The sequence below is a fragment of the Chaetomium tenue genome, assembly GCF_020726465.1.
Source record: "Chaetomium tenue strain MPI-SDFR-AT-0079 chromosome Unknown F5144scaffold_5, whole genome shotgun sequence".
Classification (NCBI taxonomy): domain Eukaryota; kingdom Fungi; phylum Ascomycota; class Sordariomycetes; order Sordariales; family Chaetomiaceae; genus Chaetomium; species Chaetomium tenue.
The window spans coordinates 3,547,936-3,573,395 of record NW_027117333.1 but is presented as its reverse complement, the minus strand read 5'-3'; the positions used below and the strand labels follow the sequence as shown (position 1 = coordinate 3,573,395).

The 25,460-nt window shown below is 56.7% G+C and overlaps 10 protein-coding genes across 10 annotated transcripts; 3 read left to right on the top strand and 7 right to left on the bottom strand.

Moving 5' to 3' along the window:
* Nucleotides 1–268: 268 nt before the first annotated feature.
* F5144DRAFT_579275 (kinase-like domain-containing protein) lies at nt 269–3,412 on the top strand. Its single transcript, XM_066789314.1, has 3 exons — nt 269–436; nt 500–586; nt 651–3,412. The coding sequence occupies exons 1-3, from the start codon at nt 366–368 to the stop codon at nt 3,214–3,216; spliced, it is 2,724 nt and encodes a 907-aa protein (XP_066641910.1). The 5' UTR covers nt 269–365; the 3' UTR covers nt 3,217–3,412.
* On the bottom strand, nt 3,413–5,204 carry F5144DRAFT_579272 (alcohol dehydrogenase-like protein). Its single transcript, XM_066789313.1, has one exon. The coding sequence runs from the start codon at nt 4,774–4,776 to the stop codon at nt 3,469–3,471; it is 1,308 nt and encodes a 435-aa protein (XP_066641909.1). The 5' UTR covers nt 4,777–5,204; the 3' UTR covers nt 3,413–3,468.
* Nucleotides 5,205–5,958: 754 nt separating this feature from the next.
* Nucleotides 5,959–6,985, bottom strand: F5144DRAFT_311503 (uncharacterized protein). Its single transcript, XM_066783977.1, has 2 exons — nt 6,981–6,985; nt 5,959–6,881 (listed from the first exon to the last, which is right to left on the bottom strand). The coding sequence occupies exon 2, from the start codon at nt 6,745–6,747 to the stop codon at nt 6,091–6,093; it is 657 nt and encodes a 218-aa protein (XP_066641908.1). The 5' UTR covers nt 6,748–6,881; nt 6,981–6,985; the 3' UTR covers nt 5,959–6,090.
* Nucleotides 6,986–7,738: 753 nt separating this feature from the next.
* Nucleotides 7,739–9,201, bottom strand: F5144DRAFT_614160 (ubiquitin-conjugating enzyme/RWD-like protein). Its single transcript, XM_066791763.1, has 4 exons — nt 8,798–9,201; nt 8,654–8,742; nt 8,466–8,597; nt 7,739–8,412 (listed from the first exon to the last, which is right to left on the bottom strand). The coding sequence occupies exons 1-4, from the start codon at nt 8,848–8,850 to the stop codon at nt 8,234–8,236; spliced, it is 453 nt and encodes a 150-aa protein (XP_066641907.1). The 5' UTR covers nt 8,851–9,201; the 3' UTR covers nt 7,739–8,233.
* Nucleotides 9,202–9,507: 306 nt separating this feature from the next.
* On the top strand, nt 9,508–14,710 carry F5144DRAFT_311435 (uncharacterized protein). Its single transcript, XM_066783976.1, has 2 exons — nt 9,508–9,793; nt 9,859–14,710. Exons 1-2 carry the CDS (start codon nt 9,630–9,632, stop codon nt 14,537–14,539), a joined length of 4,845 nt encoding a protein of 1,614 aa, XP_066641906.1. The 5' UTR covers nt 9,508–9,629; the 3' UTR covers nt 14,540–14,710.
* Nucleotides 14,711–14,880: 170 nt separating this feature from the next.
* Nucleotides 14,881–15,879, bottom strand: F5144DRAFT_594512 (Alpha/Beta hydrolase protein; the record flags this gene model as incomplete). The annotated part of the gene is made up of 4 exons (XM_066790588.1): nt 14,881–15,219; nt 15,307–15,454; nt 15,517–15,685; nt 15,762–15,879. The coding sequence occupies 4 exons, from the start codon at nt 15,877–15,879 to the stop codon at nt 14,881–14,883; spliced, it is 774 nt and encodes a 257-aa protein (XP_066641905.1).
* A 777-nt stretch (nt 15,880–16,656) lies between these two features.
* Nucleotides 16,657–17,608, bottom strand: F5144DRAFT_311334 (uncharacterized protein). The gene has a single exon (XM_066783975.1). It carries the CDS (start codon nt 17,431–17,433, stop codon nt 16,804–16,806), a length of 630 nt encoding a protein of 209 aa, XP_066641904.1. The 5' UTR covers nt 17,434–17,608; the 3' UTR covers nt 16,657–16,803.
* F5144DRAFT_311333 (uncharacterized protein) lies at nt 17,609–18,951 on the bottom strand. The gene has a single exon (XM_066783974.1). The coding sequence runs from the start codon at nt 18,666–18,668 to the stop codon at nt 17,784–17,786; it is 885 nt and encodes a 294-aa protein (XP_066641903.1). The 5' UTR covers nt 18,669–18,951; the 3' UTR covers nt 17,609–17,783.
* Nucleotides 18,952–20,676: 1,725 nt separating this feature from the next.
* On the bottom strand, nt 20,677–22,423 carry F5144DRAFT_579260 (acyl-CoA dehydrogenase/oxidase). The gene has a single exon (XM_066789312.1). The coding sequence runs from the start codon at nt 22,262–22,264 to the stop codon at nt 20,924–20,926; it is 1,341 nt and encodes a 446-aa protein (XP_066641902.1). The 5' UTR covers nt 22,265–22,423; the 3' UTR covers nt 20,677–20,923.
* Nucleotides 22,424–22,512: 89 nt separating this feature from the next.
* Nucleotides 22,513–24,924, top strand: F5144DRAFT_579257 (carboxyl transferase domain-containing protein). The gene is made up of 3 exons (XM_066789311.1): nt 22,513–23,195; nt 23,256–24,291; nt 24,373–24,924. The coding sequence occupies exons 1-3, from the start codon at nt 22,606–22,608 to the stop codon at nt 24,493–24,495; spliced, it is 1,749 nt and encodes a 582-aa protein (XP_066641901.1). The 5' UTR covers nt 22,513–22,605; the 3' UTR covers nt 24,496–24,924.
* Nucleotides 24,925–25,460: the final 536 nt, after the last annotated feature.

The following is a 25,460-nucleotide window of genomic DNA, read 5'->3' as shown; positions in this document are numbered from 1 at the left end:
CAAAATAATTTGTCTTGTCGCGTCAAGGAATTTGGAGACGCGTTCTCGCAATTAAGCACCCGACCCTGCCCCGCGATCCCCTGGTTCCTGCTTGGCTCACCCAGGCAGCAAAGTGGGTTTTTGGTGTTTGGGGTGTGTGAGCGACAAGGATGTGCTGACAACCTTAGCGCTGTAATCATGTGTCCGAACATTACCACATTACCGCGCCCCTCCAACAGTATTCGTACACCACAAGGTACCCGACTGTATGTACCTTACCTTCCATCTCCAAGCTATCAACCTCCGACCTCATTCATCAACTTAGCTCTTCCTTCTCCCACCCCACATCGTCTTGGCGCGCTGCGCGCCACCATAGCCGCCAGAAAATGCTTTCCGGCATGGAGCCTTTTTCTTTTGCCAGTTCCGATGCGCTGGATTACCCCGTTAGCATCCGAATGTGGGTTTCTTGTCTTGTCCCTCCGTGACGGTAACTTGGAACACAGAGCTGAACGGTCCCCAGCATCAACCTCGAGGGCGCTGAGACGCCGCTTCAATTTTCTAGCCTCCTGGAACATCCAGAACTCCGGCATATAGGATCCAATCAGAGGTGCGTCATTGTCCTTCTTCCCATCTGATGTTCCCCGGGCTTATCCACATACCGCGGCCGCTAGCCCCCACTCAGATCTCTATGTTACCGTCCAGGTATGGGCCGGTTCAAAGCCCCTGACTGTGCCGGTACAGACGGCGTATAAGTCTTTCCGCACTGAGAGGCGATGGAACGAATGGCTCACGCTCCCCGTTTCATATTCGAGCCTGCCCCAGAACTCACGCCTCGCCATCACTATCTGGGATCTTTCTCCAACGGGAGGCCAGGGTGCCCATGGACACGCAATCCCGTTTGGCGGGACCACGCTTCCCCTGTTTGATAAAGACAACCAGCTCCACAAGGGTCGTCAAAAGTGTCTCGTCTACCGGCACAAACAAGCCGACGGCAACGATGACTCTAAAACGCCTGCCATGCTTCCGAAGAAGAAGGCCAAGAAAGGGTTGTCCGATGATAAAGAGGTCGACGAGCTGAACCGGATGGAAAAGTTGTTCAAAAAGCACGAGATGGGAGAAATCCCCCGTGTTGACTGGCTGGACCAGCTCGTCTTCAGAGGCTTTGAGAAGCGCGGCCTACAAGCCGCTAGATCATCCTCGGGGGCAAACCAACAACGGGAATCGGCCCAAATCAAGGCTTTAGAGGGTCACGGAGATGTCGATCCCCAACCTGAACCGTCTAGCTTTGTTTTGAGCGTCGAACTCCCAAGGTTCGATTTCCCGATCGTCTTCGCCGACCACGAATACCCGCCACCCCCCGTTTCGTCTTATCTACACCCTTCATCATCCCAGTCGAATATCGTCCTCAAACCCCCGCCCGAGGTTCAACTTGGCCCGGGTATCGATGCGATCGACGACGACGAGGGCTATGGCGGTCGCCTGATCCGGGTCTATGACCCAGAAGTTGCGGCGAAAGATAACCCAGCGGAAAGCAAGCACCGGAGGCTTGTTCGGGGCCAGCACCGCAACGGCATTCTGGACAAAGACCTAAAGCCAAACGCCAAGGTTCGGGACGAGTTGAACATGATAATGGCATATTCGCCGACCCACACGCTGTCGCCCGAGGAGAAAGATCTCATCTGGAAGTTCCGCCATCACCTGACCCGCAACAAGAAAGCAATCACCAAGTTCGCCAAATCGGTCAACTGGCACGACCAGTCGGAGGCGAGACAGGCCACTCAGATTCTGGGGAAGTGGACGGATATTGATGTCGACGACGCCCTGGAGCTACTCGGGCCCACCTTTGACAACTCGGCAGTGCGAGCCTTTGCCGTCGACCGCCTGCGCAAGGCTGATGATCAAGAGCTGCAGTTGTATCTGCTGCAGCTGGTACAAGCACTAAAGTACGAACACATCTCTCCACAGCCCGGCCAAGAAGTGGCCCAGGACTCCTCGTTGGCTCTCTTCCTCATCTCGAGGGCCACCAACAGCTTCACCCTCGGCAACTATTTTTGGTGGTACGTCATGGTCGAATGTGACGACAAGTCGCAGGATCAGGGGGCGGACAACCAAGCCATTTATGGCAAAGTTGCCTACGACTTCATGGCGGAGCTTGTCAAACAACCAGAAGGAGAAGAGACGCGGGCGACACTGAAGAGACAGGCCGAGTGGATTTCTATCCTCTCCAAGATATCCGGCGAAATAAAGGAGTCAAATGAATCCATCGCCAAAAGGACGGAACGAGTGAAGCACTTCCTGGCTGACCCCAAGAACGAGCTCGTCCACATTGACCCGCCGCTCCCGTTGCCTCTCGACCCATCGGTAGAGATCATCGGCGTCGCCCCGGAAGAAACTGTGGTCTTCAAGTCTTCTCTGCACCCGATCAAGGTTTCGTTCAAGACCACCTCTGGGCGCAAGTACCCAATTCTCTTCAAAACGGGCGACGACCTCCGCCAGGATCAGCTAGTGATCCAGATCATTACCCTGATGGATGATCTCCTCCAAAAAGAGAACCTGGACCTTAAGTTATCGCCGTACAAGATCCTTGCCACCAGTACAAGCGCAGGCTTATCACAGTTTGTCCACTCTATGTCCTTCCAGGGCATCACTTCCAAGTACCGCAACAACCCCGCGCTCGCCTTCCTGAAGCAAAACAACCCCGACAGCCATGGGCCCATGGGCCTGCGGAAGGAAACCCTAGACACGTTTGTCAAATCCTGCGCCGGATACTGCGTCATCACCTACATCCTCGGGGTGGGTGACAGACATCTTGACAACTTGCTCCTGGCTCCCGACGGCCACTTCTTTCACGCCGATTTCGGCTACATTCTGGGCCGCGATCCGAAACCGTTCGCGCCGGCCATGAAGCTCTCTAAAGAGATGGTGGACTGCATGGGCGGCTCCAACTCGGAACACTACCGACAGTTTAGGCAGTACTGCTTCCTGGCGTACAGCGCTCTGCGCAAGAACTGCAATTTGCTCCTGAACCTGTTCACGCTGATGGCAAACGCCAACATCCCGGATATCAAATTCGAGCCGGACAAGGCGGCACTCAAGGTTAAGGACCGCTTTCACCTGGAGATGGACGAGGAGGATGCCATCCGGCACCTGGAGAGGATTATGGATGACAACCTCAACGCGCTGGTGCCCGTCGTTATTGACAAGTTGCACGAGCTGGTACAGGCATTCCGGGCTTGAGCTGTTGTTGGGCGTTCCGGATTCGGTTGACTGAATGGACTTTCAGGATATGGAGTTTGATTAGTGTGATTTACATCATTTGATTCATGGCGGGTTTGGCGAGTTATTTCTAGCGGTCTTAGCCAAATGTGATAGTCGCAATGCATGGATTTGCAGAGGTAGAATATCTATACATACACTTGCCACCATGTTTTTAACATGTGCAAGCCTGTCTACTATGATACACCCAACGAAGCCGGACGATAGTGACACCTATGTCTCCCCGAACACAAACAAGCCCTTACCGCCCCGGAAGCCCTCCAGGGTTCCTTGGATGGCATCCTTGAGCACCTTCTCCTCAGTGTCCCAGTTCCACTCCACCTCCTTAAACGGCGACTCCCTGAACTTGCCCTCCCGCATCAGGTCCAGGATCTCGTTTACCGTGTTACGCCTCTCGGTCGGGTTCTCCTTGTTCCACTCGCTCAGCCAAAAGCCTTCGAACCGTAGCTGCTTGAAGATTTGCGGCCCCGTCGGGAACGGGAAGCTCTGCCTCGACATGCCACCGTAAGTAACCATGCAGCCCTTGGGGCTCAGCGCCTTCACCATAGCCGAAGCCGACTTGCCACCAACACAGTTCAGCCCCAGCATCACGGGCTCCTTGCCGCCCCGCGTCCACTCCTCCTTCAGCCGCGCCGAGAACGACCGATCGAGGAACTCGGCCTCTGTCACCACCACCGTCGCCCCCAGCTCCTTCAGCTCGCTCTTCAACGCCTCCGTCTCCTCGGGCGTCGCCCGCTCCCGCACCACATTGATGCTCCTCAGCCCCCACAGCCGCCCCAGCTGGATCGCCGACCGTCCAACCCCGCTATTCGCGCCGTTCTGCAAGAACCACGCGCCCCCCGTCGCCCCCTCCCCCCTCGCAAAGCTCTTCACACTCAAATCCACCAAATCCACATAATCCTTCAACATCCGATACCCACTACACGGATTCACACTCACCGTCGCCACCTGCTTCGCATTCAGCCCCTCCACGCCCTTCTCCCCCCCAACCCGAAACAACATCCTCTCCGCATCCTCCACCACAACATGCGTCCGAAACGTCCCGAACCCCCCCACCGCAGGGATCACCCAATCCCCCCTCTTCAACCCACCACCAACCCTCTCCCCCACCGCCACCACCTCAAAACACCCCTCATTCCCCGGCACCGCCGCCGGCTCCGGCGTGCCCAACAACGGCGAGAACGCCGGCCGGACGCCGTACGTGCCCTGGATGGTGTTGACGTCGGCGGGGTTGACGGGCGCGGCGAGGGTGCGGAGCAGCACGGCGCCGGCGGGGAGTTGGGGGGAGATGGAGTGGCTGTGTAGGTGCAGGACGTCGGACGGCTCGCCGAAGCGCGAGAAGACGAGGGCTTTGGCTTGGGTGTAGCCGTAGGGACCGGATTTGTGGCGGCGGGTGGAGGGGGTGGGGGAGGTTAGGGGGGATGGGAGGTGAGGGGTGGTTGTGCGGAGGAGGGCGGTAGTGATGGGGAGGAGGGTGCTCCGGCTGAGGCGGAGGGCGTGGGGTTTGAGGAGGGATGTCATTTTGGTTGTTGGTTGTTGGTTTCGGTTTTGGTTGGTTTGGTTTTTAAGGGTGAGGGTTGAGGAAGGTGTAGGTAGTCGGCTCTGTTAGGGTTGTGGTTGAGCCCAAAGCGGGAGCTGCAGGCAAGGAAAAGAACGGCCCTGCTGCCAGTATTCAACTCCAATGGAGAGAATTTGAGGATGTTGATGTTCGATTACCAATTGATAGAATCGACGCAGCTCAGCCCAGGCAGAGAGAGGGCTAATTCAACACCACTTCCTTATCCGCGGTCGATTTGGCAGCTCGGCTCCGGTGGCCCGATAACAACGCGATGAATGACGTCTGATGCTCCACTCAAGCTTCGGCCAATCGGGAATTAGAATTAAAGCTCCCTCCCCCACTGTGAAGAGCTTCAACTTTCAACACGCTCGTTATTGTACTTCGTACCAGAACGTATTCTTTCGCAATTTAGCGTCAGGGCCCTGGGAAGTCTAATTCCTTCGTCGTATTGAAACCCCACTGGGTTCATCCGATGTGCCATTAACAAGCAGGTTGCATTATTGCGGCACTAACTCTCGGTACTATAGGTTACACTAAGAGGCCAAAGCGTGGTCCCCTCTTCTGAAACCCTCCGACTCATCACACATCAAGGTCCAATGTCTTGCATCCATGCTTTGCACTGGAAGTCGAGCGAAAAAGTTATTAATTCTTAGGTATTCTCCACTCCCCTTTTTTCTCGCCACGAATGTGACTGAACAAGTGCCAAAGGAAAAAAAGCCGTCGGCTTGAGGTATGTAGTTGGTCGTAAATGCTGCGTAACAAAACGTCAACAGCCTCCCCTTTCAGCTCCCTCCATCTCATCAGAACTAGCCTCCCCTCTTGACGCAATATTAGTGTATGTAAGAAAGCCAAATTGGCCACCGTTGTTCCATGTCTGAGGAGGTGCACCGCATCGCATGAAGGGGGGCGGCGACCGCTGTAGTCATAAAGTACCACAGGTGTCGTCGAACAGAAAAAGGAAAAAAGTAAGCGTAGATCAGGCGTCTGGACACGCGGTAAACGGCCAAAGGACATGAAACATCTCGAGTACCACAACAGCTGCAGAACATATGGGGTAATAAGCAGCGATGAAAAAATATCGTCGTAAAGTAAACGTCCCTCGTGAAAATATGTGAAAACGGAAAGAAAACGAGGTGGGTATCTTGCGTCAGCAACTCAGCAACACTCCTTGAACAGCCACCTGCTTCAGAGGCAGTCTCTCTTTCGTGAGGCAGCCTGGCTCATCATCGCCTGTTCATCTGTCGAACCACACGACAATTAATGCCGTGCCGCCCCCTTTATTTTATATTCTTGAAGAAGTCGCCCCCGAAGGTATTGTCGGCCTGGATACCCAATTTCGTGTTTAGCTCTTTCAGCTCGGGGATCATGGGCGGCGGCGGGCCCGTCGGCTTCTTCTCGTCCGTGGCCGGCGGCGAAAGAGGCGTTACGGGTTTGCTGGGAGCCGGTTCGGTGTTCCGTAGCCGGCCAAACCAGCCGCTGGATCGCTTTGCTTTCCGCGAGTCCGCAACGCTGGCGCCGCTGCGACTTTGAGGACGACCGTTTTGAGTGCTTTCGTTTGTGTTGTACGCCGTATTCAAAAGATTCCGGCTGAACAGACGGCGGATACTCCCGGGTCGGTTCGACAAGGTCGGAGATGCGGGGCCGTCTTCGGCGCGTCGTTTGGTGCCCGCCGTTAGGATGCTCGACGGCTGGGAGTTCGGTGATACGGTGTTCGACTTGCCATTGGCATCCGCCCTCTCTCCCTGCTTCGCCTGCGCACCGTTAGGCGTGTCTGGTGGGGTTGAAGCGGCTTCCTCCTGTATCGGCGATGGCAGCGGTGGGGGGATGTTGGTGCCGTCCGTTAGGGAGCCGAACTTGAGATCCAGGGCGGGGAGCTCGAACCGCTTAGCCTTAGCAGTGGCGGCGGCGGCAGCGCTGTTGATTTGTGACGCCATCGTTACGCTGCGAGAAGGCTCGAATTCGAATTGCGAAACGAATGGAAGGTGATAGACAGGCGCGTGTAATTGGCGTCGGAAAGAGGTTGAGAACGAGTGGCGGTAGTAAGACGGAAAGAGGGAACCGTGACCGACTGCCGAGCGAGTTGGAATCAGGGATAGTTATTCGACCGTTTGGGGAACCAAGCAGCCAAGCAGAAACCAATCGACCGGGATGGGGAGTTTCTGATTACTTCACAGCTACACGATCGAAGGCGGATGGAAGAGAGACGGAAGACCAGGGCAAAAAGGCTGGTCCGCAGCTGCGCGAAATCACAGACGTCTTTAGGCACCGAGTGGCTGGTGCCGAGAGCGTTTGTGTGGAAACGAAACGGCGATCAGCTGAGTGAACCTTGTCGAGAGGTTGCAGTCGGGATAGTTGACGACGTCGTTCGGTTCCTTGCCAGAGACTCTCGATGGGTGAAGCGGACAGAGAGACCTGTCAATTCGTTCCGTTCAACGCGTTGGTCAGTTCTGGCGACCTCACAATGGCATTGCGATGGTATTGAAAAAGAGAGTGTTGCCCAAATCTCCGGTGCTGGAATCCTTGGAGTCCGGCAGGCCCAAGGAAGGGAAGTGTGTGGCGGGTCCTGTTGTGCAGAAAAGGGAAGGCGGGTCGGCTGCAATCCAAAAAGAGTAAGACCCTTGCTTTTCTATTCTTGTTTCCCCCCACCAGGGGTGGGATGCGCCTCCCAACTGCTTTGGACCAAAACCGTTGTCTTCGTGATGGCAGCTTTGCTTTTCTCTTCTGTTCCCCGGTTCGCAACTATTATTTCAGTGCAACCTTTCGCGCATCACTTGAGCCCGAAACTGGTTTAGCTGCCGTCACATTTGGTTCCTCTTTCATCCCCCGCCCAACATGGGACCTTGTATGTGCATATGTACCAGTCAGCCATGTTCGCTTACCCATGGCGGTGTTAAGATGCATTCAACTACCGGATCTCTGCAGGCAATTTGTTAGCCTGCAATAAAATGCTCAAATTGCTTAGCTTGAAACTGCATCTGGTGTCAGGAACAGGTTGAGACTGAAGTATTTCGACAAAGTATCCTAAGAACGACAAAATAGTGAGCTTTAAGCTCCCCACGAAGAGTGCAACGGTGCTGTCCAAGTTTGTTTGTCCGACTCACTCCCTCCCACCGGAATGCTGCGACTTGCTCCGTCGACATGGTCTTCCAGGGTTGACTATATGAGGCAAATGGGTGGATCTGCCAGCCATGGCATCGCTAGGTGTCTGCGCACTCTCGCCGGGCTCTCCGGCCCTAGCTCACTACGGCACATAGTATCGTAGATCCCTCATCCTGCTACGGGAGTAGCATGCTCCCATCTCTAGACCTCATCAACTCCACCCGAATGTGTTGTCCCCTCAACTCCTCGAATGACGAATGGTTTGCCGAGTACCATTCCTTAGATGTTTGCTCTTATTTTTACCAGTTCCTAGCACGGAAACTATTTCGGAACCGCGTATTGCTGCGTCCATGCCTTCGCTGTGGCAATGGCGCCTGCTTCATCCTCCTTCCAGCTCTTGGCGACATCGGCAGCCAGCGGGTCATCTGGGTTCGGAGCGCCGAGCAGGGCTTGAATGGACAGCAGAATGGTCCGAATTTGTAACGCAGGGGACCAGTTATCTGATATCCTGTAAGCTTTTGCTATCGCGCGCATGCTGAATCCCATTACCCACTTTTTAGAACGTCGAGGCAGATACGGCCGAGTTTATCAACGTTGGGGTGGAAGATCTTGGTCAGGAAGCGGATTTTGGGAGGCGCCATCGGGTAGTCGTCGGGAAGAAACAGCTCGAGCTTGAAGACACCGCCTAAAACTCCATGTAAGTCAACCGATCGCTAAACGAACCGGGGGTAGGATGCGCACCTTCGTACGGAGAGGATGAAGGGCCGTGGATCTCAACGTCAAAGTATCGGAGGTTGTCTTCGTGGGGAACGGCGCTAATTCCGGGGACACTGTTGTTGGCCGAGTCAGATGGGTGGTCTCTGAAGGTATGTGGGGTTCCCGTACGGTTCGGCCATGAGCCTCTCGGTCTCCTTGATGATCCTCTTAGGCAGAGCCATGGTTAAGAATGCGGTTCCGTGAAAGATAACGAGGTGGAGTTGTGAGAAGTCGTGGTATTGTCGGCCAGGCAGCAGACCGGGAGCAGCAAGATCTGAAGGAGCTAAGGAGGGGTCAAGTTCGCAACCAAAAGTCGTATGCGCCGCAAGACGTAGCGGGAGATCGTGCGAAAAGATAACTAATAGCGGCTTAGGAGCATTAGCGCCGGGTGTAACGCTAGTTAAGTATGTGATGAGTTCTTGGATGCGGATGGCTGCAGTGGGAGTTTGGTGTTTGACATTCAAACTTCGAAAACCGAAGCCAGGCACGCCAGGGACGTGAGGGACGTGGGAGGTGGGATGAGACGCCGCCTGACGAAGCCAAGACAATCGATAAGCGCACGGGCCATATTACCTAGTTAATAACTTCTATCCTGATTCACACGTGGGGCCATGCTTTCTGCTCTGTTTGTTACCACATTACCTAACCGTGGAACTTATCCCCTTACCCACCCCATCCCCGTCTCGAGATTGGCTCTATCCATCAATCGACCTTGATGACAACACATGCATTGGAATTAAAGCCGATACTTGTCTGAGAACCTTCTCAATTTTGTCACCCGATAAACTGTAGCTGGAGCCTCGGCGCACCCAACAGATGGCGGGTTTTGAGCCACTCCTACAGTTTTAATCTCTTCATTTGAGACTCCGGGGGTTCCTTCCATTCGACCATCACTCACTCGCCATCGCGCAACTTGCATGGTTTCACTCACAATGCTTTACACCTCACTTTGCGCCTCAACATGCCACTATCCTTTGTCCGCCTCTCCGATGCGCCCAAAAAGGTGAAATCGATCAAGTCCGCCTTCGAGAGCGAGAGCTTCGATGCCGATGGCACAATCCACGTCGATGGCCTAGTGGGATCCGCAACCATCTCGCCTTCGGGTCGAGATGTTGCTCTAGCATCGTGAGAAACAGCGGCCTTTTTTTTTCGTAGTAGGCACTGAGCCCGATTCTGACACACGCCCCTAGTCCTGAAGGTTTGGCCATCATAGACCTAGATTCACCATGGAGCCCCCCACGAAGGTTGAGCAGCCACGGCCTTCCTTGGCTTGTGGTTGATGTACAGTGGTCACCGTTTGCGGTACGCGACTACTGGGTCGCCTCCACGGCAAACCATCGCTGTCTGATATGGAACCTCAACAAGCGAGACGATTCGTCTTCGGGGGCTATTGAACACTCCCTCCAAGCTCACAGCAGAGCCATTACCGATGCCAATTTCTCCGCCCACCACCCCGATTCTCTCGCAACTTGCGCAGTGGACGGATATGTCTACTGTTGGGACCTTCGGAGGCCCAGGCAGCCAGTACTGGCATTTTGTGACTGGTTCGCCGGCGCCACTCAGGTCAAATACAATCGTCAGGACCCGAATGTTCTGGCCTCTGCCCATGACCGCTGGCTTCACATCTGGGACGCCAGGAAGGCAGCTGAGCCGCTCAAAACCATTGATGCCCACACATCCAAGATCTACGGCATCGATTGGAACCGCACCATATCCACCGCCCTTGTTACGTGTTCCCTGGACAAGAGCATCAAGTTTTGGGATTACGGCAAAGATGATAAAAAGCCCCAGAGGGTAATTCGCACAGAGTTCCCGGTCTGGCGAGCACGACATACACCTTTTGGTCATGGTCTACTGGCGATGCCGCAGACGGAGCCAGGCAACCTGTTCCTCTACGATCAATACCTCGACCCCGAGACACCTGTGGACGGCACAGTCGAGCCCGCAGCCGTCTTTCCGGGTCATGGAAACCACAAGGCCAAGGAATTTCTCTGGAGAAGCCGTGGCGGCGTGACCAGCGAGGGGGTGGATAACCGCGAATTCCAGCTAGTCTCCTGGGGCGAAGACAACGAGCTGCGTCTTCACAAAGTCGAGCAAGAGCTTTTGGAGTCTGTGGGTCACGTTCGGGGGAAGCCATTGATGAAGAACCTAGGGCTCACTCGAAGGGGTGCACCCTACAAAACTTTTCGCACTGTCGACGATGTGGTCCATCGCGACCGCCGGAGCCCGACCATGAGTGACCGCCCCGGCAACGGTGGGCAGCTTCGACACAGTGCTCTCAGCAGCGGCCTGAACGCCAGTATCCGCCGTACCGGGCCCTCTTGGCGGGCCACGTCCATGAAGGCGAAGACAAATACAGGCAGGCACATGGATAAGACTCAACTCCAGATTGGCTGGATGAAGGGCATCACCATGTCAAAAAGGAAGTCTAGTTCTGATGCCCCCGGCCGAGCTGGTCCTGAGGATTCGGGCCTGTTCGGCCATGGTTACGATAGCGGCTGGGGCGAGCCCGAGGCCATCCAGGATGAGTTCCTCCGTATCAGCAACCAACTTCCCAATGTGAAGTGGGAAAACATCGACATGGATTCTCTCTCGCTGAATGCGTCCTTGAAGGGGCCGTGGGGCGTCAACCGCGAAACAATCTTCATTAAGGTCAGGGTGGATATCCCTACCAGCTACCCGAAGAGCAAGGCCCCCAGGTTTGTCGTTGAGAAATCTTCATTTATGCCAGACGAGACGCATCGGAAGCTTGAGCATGAACTTCACGAGCTTACAGCCCGCTTCCTGCAGCGAAAGCAAAACTGCCTTTACACGGCATTCACATATCTGCTTGGGGAAGCCGACTTGGAGTCCAGCACGGCTTTCTTCCACAATGTCCGAGATCTGGAAGACGACGACGCACTCGCCGATGAGAGCTCGAGCGAGGAGGATGAGAACGACATCCCCGCTGGCGGCTCTGCATCCATGTCGCAGGAGCTCAGTGCCAGTACCGAATTGGACCCTTCGGCAACTCTAGTCTCGGCTCAGCGCCAGGCGGTCACGCCGCTGCCCATGTTTTGCGGGGCCAGATTCTCCAACGACGGCAGGTTAGTGTGTTTCTTTCCGACGAGGGAGGAAAAGGCAAAAGCCCTGTTTGCTCCCGCCCATCCGGACCCGTATAAGGAGCGGCCGAAAGGGGAGCCCACATTTGCTGGATTTGGTCGTCTTTCGCACGACTCGCCGCAACCAAAGCAGGGGTTTCACGACGAGACATCCGCAACGGACGATCAGTCAGGAGAGTCAGATGACACGGACTCAACGACCTCCACTGATTCTGAGCCAACAACGGTCCACAAAATCAATCTGTGGTACCAGCCAGGGCGCCGCTTCCGGAAGACTTGGAGCGCCAACGAGTCTATACGATCAAGCGGCGGTGGGACTGGTGCTGGGACGGGAACCGGTACGGGGACAAGCCGTAAACGGCCTGGTAAACCTAAAAATATCATCTCTATCCACAACTTACAAAGCGACCTGCCGTCAAAAAAGCAGCTCGCCCAGGAGTACGCCATTTTTGGCGAGGGGGCTGACGTGTGCGCTCACAACGCGGCGGTTGCCGATAAATACGGATATCAGGATCTAGTTCATATCTGGAAGTACGCCGCCCTTCTGCTCCGGAAAGACATCCCGCTAGAGATACACGACCTCCAGCACAGCGGACAACCGGTGCTTGTCATTGCAAAGGACGCTGTTTCTTACGCGGATGAGGAGGAAGGGGAAGGAAAGGTCACAAGCCCGGGGTCTAACTTGGCTGGTCGTGTTCGATGGGGCCATCACCCGCTCGCTCGGGATCTGATCAACGATCTCTTCGACTACTTTGAGCAAATGGCTGACATTCAGATGCTGGCCATGCTGGCGTGTATCTTTGGCGATTACTCTATCGAAGAGGAAGCAGCCATCGCAGCGTCTCATCTCCCTCAGCCAAAGACGCCACTGCCTATGAAAGCTCCTTCGTTTTCGCTCGAGTACTTCCCTACCGATCCCGCGCTCTGGAACTTGAATCACAATAAAAGCCAGGCGAGTTCGGGTATAACGACTCCTAGGACAGCCCACACCCCGGCCATGTACTCGGACCCGTCAAGCTCAGATGAAGTCTCTGGCTCTCTAGAACCGCAATCATACTCATGCGGAGAAACCCCCCCTAACCATGCTCGAGACCATCTACGGGGTCCTAGCCAAACCCAAAGTCTGTCCACGTCCCCCAACAACAGGCTATTTCACCGGTCCAACTCAACCGTTGCTGCCGCGATTGCTGCTAGTCTCCCGCGAGCGCTTGCTGGTATGGTATCAGGTTCTCCGCCAGATCCCATTCGGAAGCGGCTAAGCCCTGCTGAGACCATGCTAAGTAACCTTACTCCCAACGCTCTTGCGTGGCCTGGCTCTGCTGTGTCCGGTGGTGGCTTAGATACCCCTGGGACATCGCGGACATCGTTTTCAGAGGATGAATATTGGAAAGATGACCTCTTCTCCATGGTTCCCATCGCGGTTTCCTGCACCCCGAAAAACCAAGGTCTCTTCGACGACGACGGTTGGATGTCGACGCCGTTGATAGACGGTGCCCGCTCCCAACTATACTCCAGCTACCGCTATGCCTACGCTGAGATGCTTCAGATGTGGGGCCAGCCTCTTTCACGGCTCGAGATCATGAAGTTTGATGTCCTCAGAGATGACACGCTCTCTTCCGGACACCATATCGAGGAATCCGCGCCCAACAACACCCCGATTTATGCCACTGGTGCCACCTCTCCAACATCCCCCTTCGCCGACCGCCGCACCTTCTTCAAAGAACTCCTCACCTCCGCTCGCGGGGTCGACGTAATAGGGTTCTGTGGTGTGCACCCAGGCGTCCCGCTCGAGCCGGTGGAATACCTTCGCCCAACACAAATCATCCCCGCCACTATCGTCAATGGCGCGGTCGGCGTCTGCCACCGCTGCACCGCCGAGCGCGAGCACGGCGATCAGGTCCCGCAGACCGAGCTGGTGTGCGTCTACTGCTGGGAGCCTGCGGTGAACCTGTACGTGCCGTGCATCGCGTGCGGCTGCGTCCTGCACCAGACCTGCCTCGCCGAGTGGCACGCCCTGGGCGCCAGCGAGTGCCCCGCCGGCCACGACTGCCACTGCGCCGAAGATGCCACAAGCCAGGCGCCCGGCAGCTGGGCCGGCTTGCGCGCCGCGGCGTCGCTGCGGAATCCTGCGGGCGGTAATGGTGATGGGGGGAGGGGGCGAGAAAGGGGCGGTAGCAGTGGCGGTTACGGCGGCGGCGGTGGGGATGGCACTGGTAATTTCCGATCAGGTGGCGGGGCGCCCAGGTCGGCGCGGTCTAGACGCAAATCGGCGCCGGCGGATGCCGCCAAGTTCCATATGCTGCGCAAGATGAACGACTCCCCCTCCACGATCGGGCCGGAGACCGGGCCCGGCACTGGGACCTCGACCGCGATCACGCCCGGGGCTGGAAGCGGTGCAGAGACCCCCAACGTTCGTCCCGGAGCGGGCGGTACCGGCAGCGCCGTCGGCAGGATAGGCGCCACCGCAGCGGCTGCCGCCGCGCGCAGGCGGGGCCATGACGATAGCGTCATTGATAGGACGGACCGCGAGAGCATGGCTTCGCCCGGCCCGCAGCAACAGGGAGAGGGGATCCCCTCGGTCGCCCTCACGGGCGCGGGGGGCTTGCTGGCGGGCGTGAAACCGCCGCCGCGTGGGGAGGAGCCCATCTCGGCGGCGCAGCTGAGCTTGGGGAAGAGGTTGAAGAAGCAGCTGGAGGATTCGGGACGGCCAGGGGTGCCGAGGCGGAATTCGGGCGGGTTGGCGATGTGGAAAACGTCGAATGGTGTGTGATGTAGTAGGTTAAATGAGGATCGGGGGAGGTGTATTGTAATTGTGTTAATACGGGCCGGGAGGGATGTAGGTATATCATGACGGGCTTTCTTCTCTTCGAGTCCTTTTACATACCAATGGAACAAAAACCTATCGTATTTAAGTCGAGAAGCTCTGAGCCTATCCAACATTTTTCAATTCAATATGCACTCTTTCCGGCCAATTCGGCCTACACTACACTTACAACCCCCCCTTTACCTACAGCCGAGCCGAGCCTGGTGCCGATTTGTCCCTTATATCTCATCTTAGCCTCCTTTCCACTTCGCCCAAATAAAAACAACTCCCATCTTAAATAATCAAACTCACGACCAGTTCTTCCCAAAGAAGTCCAACACCGTCTTGTACCCGCGGGCATATTCCTCTTTGACGCGGTCATTAGATAGGTCGGCGCGAGCCGCCATCCAGCCGTGGACTTGGTCCTGGAACGTCTCGACGTGCTTGGCGGCGGCGCCCTTCAGGTTCGCCTCAAACTGCTGAACCTTGTCGGCCGGCTCCTCCCCGGACGCCAGCAGGATCAGGGGCACCTTGATGGATTCGGCCTCCTTGGGGTCTACCATCGCCGGGTGGCACTCGGCTGCGGCGGAGAAGGGGTTCGAGGCGCTGGATGTGACGAGGGAGACGATTTTGCCGCCCCAGCAGAACTGGATGGGGGGGTTGGGGGGTTAGTATTGGTGGGGGTTTTGGGCGTGTTGACTTTTCTCAGGGGAGGGGATGGGTGGGTGACTTACACCGAGGATGCCCCACGACTTGATCTCGGGGTGCTTGGCCTTGAGGGTGTCGACGAAGCCGGGTAGGGCTTGGGCTACGCCTGTGGGAGGGTTCTTGCCGAAGAAGGCGCCCAAGTCCTTTTGTTTCTCGGGAGTGTTGGGCGGGTACCTATGGTTTGGGTTTGTGAGTGTTTTGGTTCAATCGTAGGGGTGCAGTTGGCTGAGACATACCACTCAATGGGGCACGGCTCCCCTTTGAACCAGTCCGGGATAAACACCTGGTACTTCTGGGAATCGCTCGTTGCGAGGATATCGGCGCCTTGGACGGTCTGGTCGAAGTAACCAAAGATGTCGTAGATGACAATAATTCCCTTGGTGGCGTCGGCAGGGCCGGTTGCGTCTAAGGCAAGGATTGAGATGTTAGTCGGGTGGGCCAAGGTGTTTTGATTATCTCTTGGGCTAAGGATCTCTCGTACACGTCTTCAAACCGTCGTACTCCTTGTACGAGCCCTTGGGTGCGTAGCCAGTCGTCACCACGGGAGGAATGTTGCAGCAGGCCTCGTTGTGGCCGTGGCTCGCAGGCATAGTCGACATCTTGGCGGTTGATGCTGGCGTAGGTCTAGCTAAAGAATTGATGCAGTATGGCCGGGAGGGACCGGTGTTTGGGTTTGGAGACAAGACGGCGTAGTGTGCGCTGGAGCTGGACAGAGAGCGAGTGTAAGTACGGGACCCGGCTTGCGGTAGGGCAACACTGGCTGGTGCGGGGTAGATTGCCCTGCCAGCAACGAGACGCAATTGATTCAATGCGGGCATACCTCTGGAATTACAGATTGATTCAACACCAAATTCGAGAAGAAACTATCTACGAAGGTAGAATGAGTGTAAAGCTACCTTATATAACTACTTGCACAACCATGCATGAGATAATTCAAAAACCAGGCTCGGTTTCCAGTGCCTTCGGTCCCAAGCTCTGCTGGAAAAGTATTGCGGGGTAGCTTCGATCAACCCGCTCTCTGATGTCACTACCCTGAGTTGCCGAGGCCGATGGCCCAATCAGAACCCTCTCTTGGCTCCTCTCTCGCATTGGAGCGCCAAGCTCAGGGCGTTCATCGTCCGATCCTCTGCAGTTCCCACTGTGAAAATGGGCATGCAAGCATGCAGGCATGGAACTTCTTTCACAGCTCGGCTGTCGCACAGTTTTGGAGAAAGATTGATCATTCATCATCAAAAGTACATGACAGAAGAGAGAAAATTTAAGAGAGGTGCAAAAAAACAAAAACAAAAAAAAAAGACAGAGCGCGCTACTTTTCCAGAACCCTTAGACCAACCGGAACTCAATAACATTACCACCGTGACCTCCATTCACCCCTTGGTTTTGCAAACTCCCTGGGGTTCCCTAGGTAGCATACCTGAAAGCAGACCAGCGAAACGAAAAACCCACGATGGGTTGCACCTTCAACAATTGGAAGCGCGAATAAAAGAAGAACATCGAACCGAGCATCAGATCATCCACCTAGATTATTCCCCGATCTTATATCCCGACTTTTTCATATCCGCCACCGTTTTCGCCACTGCCCGTACCTCTGCTTCGAAGCGAAGAGTGCTCTGCACTTCAGAGAGCGGGATCCATTTGGCGTCCAGCTTCTCCCACTCCTCCTGCGTTCCAGAGTCCCGTGCGGCGCTGCACTCGGCCGTCGCAGCAAAGAAGTAGACGATCTTCAGGGCTTCGGTTTCCGACTGTGGGTCCGGGTATAAGCATGCCCCGATCGACTCGTTGCTCGGGTGGCCTTCGGTGATGTTGGGGGGCTTCTGGGACGTGTCGGCGTGTGCCTTCTTCGGCGGGGTCGCCCGGGTTGCGACGTCGAGCTGGAGGGGTGTGACACGGACGCCAGTCTCCTCGTATGTCTCTCGGAGCGCCGCCGACAGCATGCTCTCGTTGAGGTTTCTTCTGCCCTTCGGGAGCTGGTGGAGTTTGAGTCGGTTATTCCAAATCACGAGCACCATGGCATGCCGGGGATCGATCGTCACGGTGCCGCACGACATGCCAAGGGCGCTCGCGGGCCGGAAGCTCATGCTCTTATCGACCTCCTCCAGCCAGAGCCTGAGCTCCGCCTCGTCCGCGCCGGGCAATGGCTGAGGGCGGGTCATTATGTGGGAGTGAAGTGGGCGACTTTGTGAAGGAGAACTGCTAGTCAACCAAGCGCAGTGATTCAGTGAACCGTGGCAGGACAACTGGGGGGGGATCGCAACTCCACGTCAACCATGACAGGGACTTGGCTGTCTTTTATATGCGGAGCCGTCCTCCAAGCCGTCCCATGCGACTTTATCAAAGAGCATGGCCAATCAGCGTAGCAGCGACACGAGCTGCGTTCCTTCCATGTGGCCAAATGAAGCGCGCTGGACAACAGCTGCAACAGACGAGCGACCGGTGAGGATGCAAGGCCGGGAAGCCATGTTCGAGCGCCCACCACATGCAGGTCGACAAAATCCCCGGCGAATCACGGACTCTTACAGGGCCCAGGCATCGGGCGTATCGACGCTAAACCCCCAGTTTCCGGGGCCCCAACCGCCCTGTGGACCCGGGCAGTTCGGAATGTAACCTGGCGCTGGGCTTCAGAGCAACTGTTCTGTGTGGCCTGCAGCATCGGGCACATCGCGGGAGCCTGAGTTTCCAGCAGCCTCCCCTCCCTGCAGCAGAACCAAGGGTGTTTGGGTGTGTATGTACATGTACCTAGGTAGCTCTTCTTGCCGTGGTGGTAGCCAGCCAGAGTCAGCCAGAGCCGGTCCAGGAGGCACCGGAGAGCAGACTGTCCGATTACCCCAGGACAGTGTGAGGCACCAATCATGCATGCACCTCCATCACATCGACCATGCCAATCTAGCAGGGGAACTGCCGAGTCAGAAATGCCATGACACATTAACACCCTAGCTGACCGGTGAGCCCGTCCCCTGGCGAGCCTGCCACCCACACCGGTATTCGGTTCGTCGTCCGATTCAAGACACAAGAGGCTTGCCACCCTTTGGCCGACTTTTACCCCGTCACCGGCATCGCCAGTGTGGTTCGTCACACCCGGATATGGATTAAATCGCATGTTATGGGCGTTCGATGGAAGGGAGTCCCTCCCACACCGACAAAGTGGCCCAATCGTTTGGAGAGACTTTTCCTGTTCTTGTATATGTTGCATTCTCGAAACCCCTTGCTGCATGCGTCGCTGTCCCACACACCACCGTAAACTATATATGTACAGACCTCGGCGGGGTCTTGGGGGAACGACGGCGGGGACAGAAGTCGGCGTTTGGTGAGCGGCAGATGGCAGACAGGCATCACCATCCTTCGTCTCGAGGCGCCCTGAAAGGAATCCTGGCCAGCCAACCCGAAACATTTCTGGGACCACATCGCACTGATCGAGACATGCAGGGTCAGTGATACGGTGCGGTACGCAGCCAACCTCCTTAGGAGCCAATGGCGAAATCAAAAGCTTGACTGCGCAACTTCGGACTTGGCTGTCCAAAGCTTTCTTTTTTTCCCAACCCCGTCGTCAGCACTATTCCCGCTACTGTTTCGTTGTCGGCTAGGGGCCATATTGGCTAGACATATAGCAGTTCTAGGTTGCGTTAACCGAGCTAGGGGATCTTCGAGTGATTGACGACGGAACTTTGTCCGCCTCCCCGGTTTTGGCTTGTGTGAACATGAGGGCCCATTTGGTCACCCTCAGGGGTAAATATCCAAGGAGGGCTTTGTTTTGAGGGTCACGAACTTAGATAAGGCGCTATCTACCTCGCACTAGAATCCCGCCACAAGCAGATGGGCCCATATCTCGCAGTTCCCTTCCCAAAGCGTCGCCGCCCCCGTGGGTCTAACCCGGTTGCCGCACCCGACGGTCAGAGGGGGTCGCGAAGGAGGTGGAAAACAACCGTTGCTTTTTTCTTCTCTCTCGATCTCTAAAGATTCAAAGTTTGGTTTCGTTTGCACGTTGACTCAAACCCCTCCTTGATCGTTCGTTTTTCACCTCCCCCTCCCTGTCCACTCTCGGACCCAATCGACTTCCCGAGCAATAGAGGTGGAGGGGGGAACCCGATCGCGATCGAGCTCTCCTCCCGCATCCTCGCCTGGAAACGGCAAGAGGTTCGTGCAGACAGACAAAGCAATGGAAGTCCTCAGCCTCTCCCCGGTTCCCCAAATCGGCAAACCGCAGCATGCGTGCGTGCCGGGCTCGGCGATCAAACCCTCTCTCTCTCTCTCCTTCGAACTGCCTCGGCCACTCACACGACCACGGCTCACGCACAACTCCCCACTGCCACCCACCTAACCTGCCGAACGAATCTCTATTTTCCCTTTCCCATTTCCATTCCCCTCCAGCAGCGGACCGCGGCCCGCTCGCCATAGTCACGGGTAGACGGATCACCGCTCGCTTGAACGCTTCCCGCCCCGACTCCTAAACACTTCCCGCCCGAAATCAATCCATATCCCGCTCCGCTCCCTTACCGGTATATGTACATCCATCCCAGATCCGACTTCGCACGCAAAAGAAGAACAAAACCGGCTTCATCTGCCGAGTCCCTACGTCTCGCCACCCGTGCTCGGTCGTACAGCAAAGGTAAAGAAGCAAGGCAAAATAAAGTCTGAAAAAAAACATGCATGGGATGGGACGGGATCGAACAGGACATTCTTGCATGCCGCATGGGAAAAGAGAGGGGGGGGGCCACAGAGGAAGGGATTAGAGCACGGCAAAGGAGCGGGAAGGGAAGAACGGAAAACCCAGTTTACCATAGCACACACATTCGTGGGTGGGCGGTCGGCCAGACACTTGGCCAAGCGGGCAGGAATGCCAAAAAGGGTAAAAAAGAAAGTCTCAAAGCAAGAAGATTGCAATTATGTGTTCCATGCTTCCCTCCCTACCGCCCACCCGCCGTCCCTCTTCTCCGGTGAGGTAACGGCGGGAGAGAGATTCCACAGCGGTGCGTAGCGGTGCGTAACGATGCTTGGAGGGAAATTTCCCACACCGACGTTGCACTGGCTATATAAATGTGTATATGCGGCCGCGGGCGGCTCGTGGGGGTCAGGGTTGTGCGACAAAGAGATCACAAGTATACGACACAGCATAACACATATACTACGGTACTCCAAGCGGCGTCCCGTCCGTTTGTCGGACCGAGGCGGAAATCTTGGTGGTAGTGGTGGTGGTGGCAGTGGCGGTGACATGCAATGCAGGTTGAAAAAAGGGGGGGGGAGGGGGAGACCAGATACGGCCGCGGCTTCGGGATGGGATTGCGCAAAAGATAACGCTGCCGATGACAGAGCGGGCATGGAATGTAACGGCGGGGAAAGCAGGGCAACAAGCCGGTCTTGCTCCTCATGCACCACGCAGACGGGGGAAACGGGATGGGGAATGGGCTCCACGGCGGCTTTAACCGCTGTTGTGCAATATTGATCGCTGTATATAGGCTGACCCTCATGTGCCCATGTATGTACGTATGTTCACGTGCACCACCTACCTTTGGTGGTGCGGTATCAGCAGGAAGAAAGAAAAGGGGAAGCATGTCCTTAGCAAGCGCATCCGATTCGTCTCGCGGCTATCCAAAATTGTCCCCGGTCGACGTCCGGTTTAACTCCCGTATCATTATATCTTTCTATAATCTAGCCCGACAAATGGCCGTACTCCTTGTTAAAGGCGCGCCCAATGACCATGCGCCGGACCTCGGACGTGCCGGCGCCAATCTCGTACAGCTTCGCATCGCGCATGATCCTCGACGCCGGCATCTCCTCGACGTAGCCCATCCCGCCCAGGACCTGGATCGCATCGAGGGCGCACTCGGTCGCGCGCTCGGCGGCGTACAGGATGGCGCCGGCGCAGTCCTGCGTACGAATCAGGCCCTGCTCGTCAACCGCGCGAGCCGTGGCGTAGGTGTAGGCGCGTGATGCTTGAAGCTTGGTGTACATGTCGGCTAGTTTTCCTTGGACGAGTTGGAACTGCGCAACCGGCGTGCCGAACTGCTTCCGCGTGTGGGCGTACGGCAGCGCCACGTCGAGCGCCGCCTGCATTAGACCCAACGGCCCCGCCGAGAGCACGAGCCGCTCGAGGTCGAGGCCCTCCATCAGCACGCGCACGCCGCCGTTGACGGCGCCAAGGACGTTCTCGGCGGGGACGAACAGGTTCTCGAAGACGAGCTCGCCCGTATTGCTGCCGCGCATGCCCATCTTGTCGAGCTTGCGCAGGCACGTAAACCCTGGGGAAGCGGTGTCGACGATGAAAGCCGTGATGCCCTTGGAACCGCCGTCAGGGACGGTCTTTGCGTAGACAACGACGACGTCGGCGTCAGGCCCGTTGGTAATCCACATCTTGGAGCCGTTGAGCACGTAGCCGCCGTCAACCTCCTTGGCGCGCGTGCGCATGCTCACCACGTCGCTGCCCGAGCCCGACTCGGACATGGCCAACGCGCCGACCTTCTCGCCCGAGATGAGGCCCGGCAAGTACTTTTGTTTCTGCTCCGGTGAGCCATTGAGCTGCAGCTGATTGACGCAGAGTTGCGAGTGAGCAGCGTAACTGAGCGCGATAGACCCGCTCGCGCGCGACAATTCCTCCATGACCACGCAGTGCGCCTGGTAGCCCATCGCCAACCCGCCCACGTCCTCGTCGGCTGTGATGCCGAGGAAGCCCGCCTCTCCTAGCTTGCCCCACATATCGGCCGGAAAGTTGTTGTTCTTGTCGGTGGCCGAGGCGACTTCCTCAGTCAGCTCGCGCCGTGTGAATTCTTGTACACGCTCACGCAGCTCGGCGAGGTCGCCGGGTGATGGTGGCTCGAAGTCCTTTGGGTGCTTGGACGAGGCATTTCGTCGTTGCTGCTGACAGGCGATTGCTGGTGTTACCGCTCTCCTTGACGAGGTTATTGTTGAGCCGAGGCCGAATTGGCGGCGGGTGATGGTGGCGTTTATCCTCGTTGCGCGCGGCAGCGCCCGTGATAATGTTGCGCTGGACATGCTGAATGTGAGATTGACTGATTGAGCGACGGCTGATGGGGGAAAAAAGAATCAGGAGGAATTGGTTTCTCTTGCTCTTTCTGTGGCTGTTGACCGGCAACTGAATGGGGAAGGCTCGTCCCTTAAGCCGCCAGGCCCTCATGACATCGGGTGCCAGGGGTTCGGCTTGCACCGGTTTGCCTCGGGCCGTCCCCACGATTTACCCCGGGTTTCTGGGGATCGGACGTCAGCGAGTTCATCTGTTTCCTTGGGACTTTTACTCGCGATTGCACATTTTTGATATCGTTCTGTTTGCCTGTGTGTTGTCGTGCTTGCTGCCTCAAGCCAATTGACCCTTCAATATGTCTCTCTCAGCACCATCAAGGGAAATGCTGCTTCTATCTCGGCAATTGGGCCGCCAATGCCTCCGCGCACGATCACAGCGGCCCCGCAGTCGCAACCCACTTCTCTCTGGTTCCGGGCCTTCGACGAGACGAACTGTTGCAACTTTCAACACGCCGCACCACGCCGGTGCGATATCCGTAATCAAGAGCAACGTCGACACGAGCTCGGATGAATACAAGGAGAACGAGAGGCTCATGGGCGAGGCCATGGCCCGGCTAGATGCGCTCACCAAGAAGGTACAGCAGGGCGGCTCGGCAAAGGCGAGGGAGAAGCACCTAGCGCGGAAGAAGATGCTGCCTAGGGATCGAGTCACGGCGCTCATTGATCCCGGGACTACATTTCTCGAGCTGTCACCTCTAGCCGGGCACGAGCTGTATCCCGAGGCCGAGGTGCCAGCAGGCGGTGTCGTCGCAGGTGTTGGTGTCGTTGAGGGCGTCACTTGCATGATTGTCGCCAACGATAGCACGGTCAAGGGCGGGACTTACTACCCGATTACTGTGAAGAAGCATCTTCGGGCGCAGGCCGTTGCGCAGGAAAACAAGCTCCCGTACGCTGCTGTCCCGAAAGGAGGGTGTCTCCCCTGTTGCTGACCTGGCCCGTTGTACAGTTGCATCTACCTTGTCGACTCCGGCGGCGCAAACCTGCCTCACCAGGCGGACGTCTTCCCCGACCGCGAACACTTCGGGCGCATCTTCTTCAACCAGGCGCGCATGTCGGCCGCTGGGATACCCCAGATCGCAGTTGTCATGGGTCCCTGCACGGCCGGCGGCGCCTACGTCCCGGCCATGAGTGATGAGAGCATCATCGTGCAAGAGCAGGGCCATATTTTCCTCGCCGGGCCGCCCCTTGTCAAGGCGGCTACGGGCGAGGTCGTCAGCCCGGAGGACCTCGGGGGTGGCAAAATGCACTCGTCGGTCTCGGGCGTGACAGACTACCTGGCGGTGGACGACGCGCACGCCATTGTGCTCGCGCGGCGCTCCATCAGCAACCTCAATTGGCCGACCAAGTCCACTTCGGCCACACCGAGCTTCACGGAGCCCCTCTACGACCCCTCAGAACTCCTCGGCATCGCCTCCACCAACCTGCGCAAGCCCCTTCCCATCCACGAGGTCATCGCACGCATCGTCGACGGGTCCGCCTTCGCCGAGTTCAAGCGCGACTACGGCACAACGCTGGTGACGGGATTTGCGAACATTTACGGCCACCGCGTGGGCATCGTGGCCAACAACGGCATCCTATTCAGCAGCTCGTCCCTCAAGGGCGCGCACTTCATCGAGCTGTGCGCGCAGCGCGGCATCCCGCTCGTCTTTCTCCAAAACATCAGCGGCTTCATGGTCGGCAAGGACGCCGAGCGCGAGGGCATCGCCAAGAACGGCGCCAAGCTAGTCACCGCCGTCGCCTGCGCCGACGTGCCCAAGTTCACCGTCGTCGTTGGTGGCAGCTACGGCGCGGGCAACTATGGCATGTGCGGCCGGGCCTACTCGCCCCGCTTCCTGTGGATGTGGCCCAATGCGAAGATTGGTGTCATGGGCGGCGAACAGCTGGCTAGTGTCATGGAGACTGTCGGTCAGAAGGCTGATACCGGGCTGAAGGACCGCATTGATCGGGAGAGCGATTGCGTGTTTTCGTCGGCGCGGTTGTGGGTGAGTGGTTTCTGCTTCCTTTCCTTCCCCCCTTTTCCCTATGTTTTCGCAGCAAATGGTTAAGCTAACATGGTTGGTTAGGATGACGGTGTTATCCCCCCGGCGCATACACGGCAGTATCTAGGTCTGGGTTTGAACGCGGCGATGGGAGGCCGGAATGTTGTTGCCCCGGGGCAGACTAAGTTTGGTGTTTTCAGGATGTAAACCATGGCGAGCGAGCACTTGCATATGAATACCACCCGATTATCCGCAATAGCGGTGCATGATGAATCCAACAAAGCATCAACGTGGTAGCTATTAGGTCCATCACTGGTCGAGCTGACTCGTGTGTTGTCTCCAGACCGGCCAGCGAACAATCGCGGTGTCGGACATACCGATCGGCCAGCTCCTGTCTCACGGCATATCGGGGCTCCCGTCCGGGTTACCGGGAGGGGCCGAGCAGACGGCGCAGTCAGCGAGTGGAGGCGAAGGTTTGACATGCAGGTCTTTGGAGTGTGGTGTGGTTGCATCGGCATGCAGGTCGAGAGTCCAGGCTCTACATCCTGCATCGTCGATTTGTCTCGTATGGCCTCGTGTGGCCTCGTCTTTGGTGACTGCGATTTCGTCCGCTCTTCCCAACTGGGCTGTCCCGAGATTTTCTTACTTTTTTTTTTTTTTTGTTTGTTGGTCAGATGATGGGGTGATGGGATTCATCCACATTGGCATTTAGCAGCAATGGGGTTTCTCAGCTTTCTCAGTCGAACATGTCATTTCCGATCCTGGTGCCCAACCTTCTCCCATCCCGCTTCAAAGCCCCTGTGGCGGTCGGGGTCTGCTCTCTCAGCTGACAAAAGATGTAAAGTTCGAGGGTCCTCGTGACCTCGATGGCGGGGGTGTTGGGAGGGTTTATCGACCAGAAGGGAAAGCCGAAATCGTCGTGTCTTCGGTCCACTTAACCTTCGCTGGGTTTTACCATCCCACCGCATCAGAAATTCAAAGTCTGGGCTCCAAGAAAATGCAGATCTAGCCTATCTCCATCCCTACAAGCCCCACCTGTTACTGGGTCTAGATTTCGAAACGACCAGCATCATGGTGAGGTAAAGGAAGCTCGAGTGAGCGTATAACTACCCCTCCCTCAAGGCGAGGGACTGCCCGTGCCATTGCTCATTCATCAGACGATAAAGCCAGAA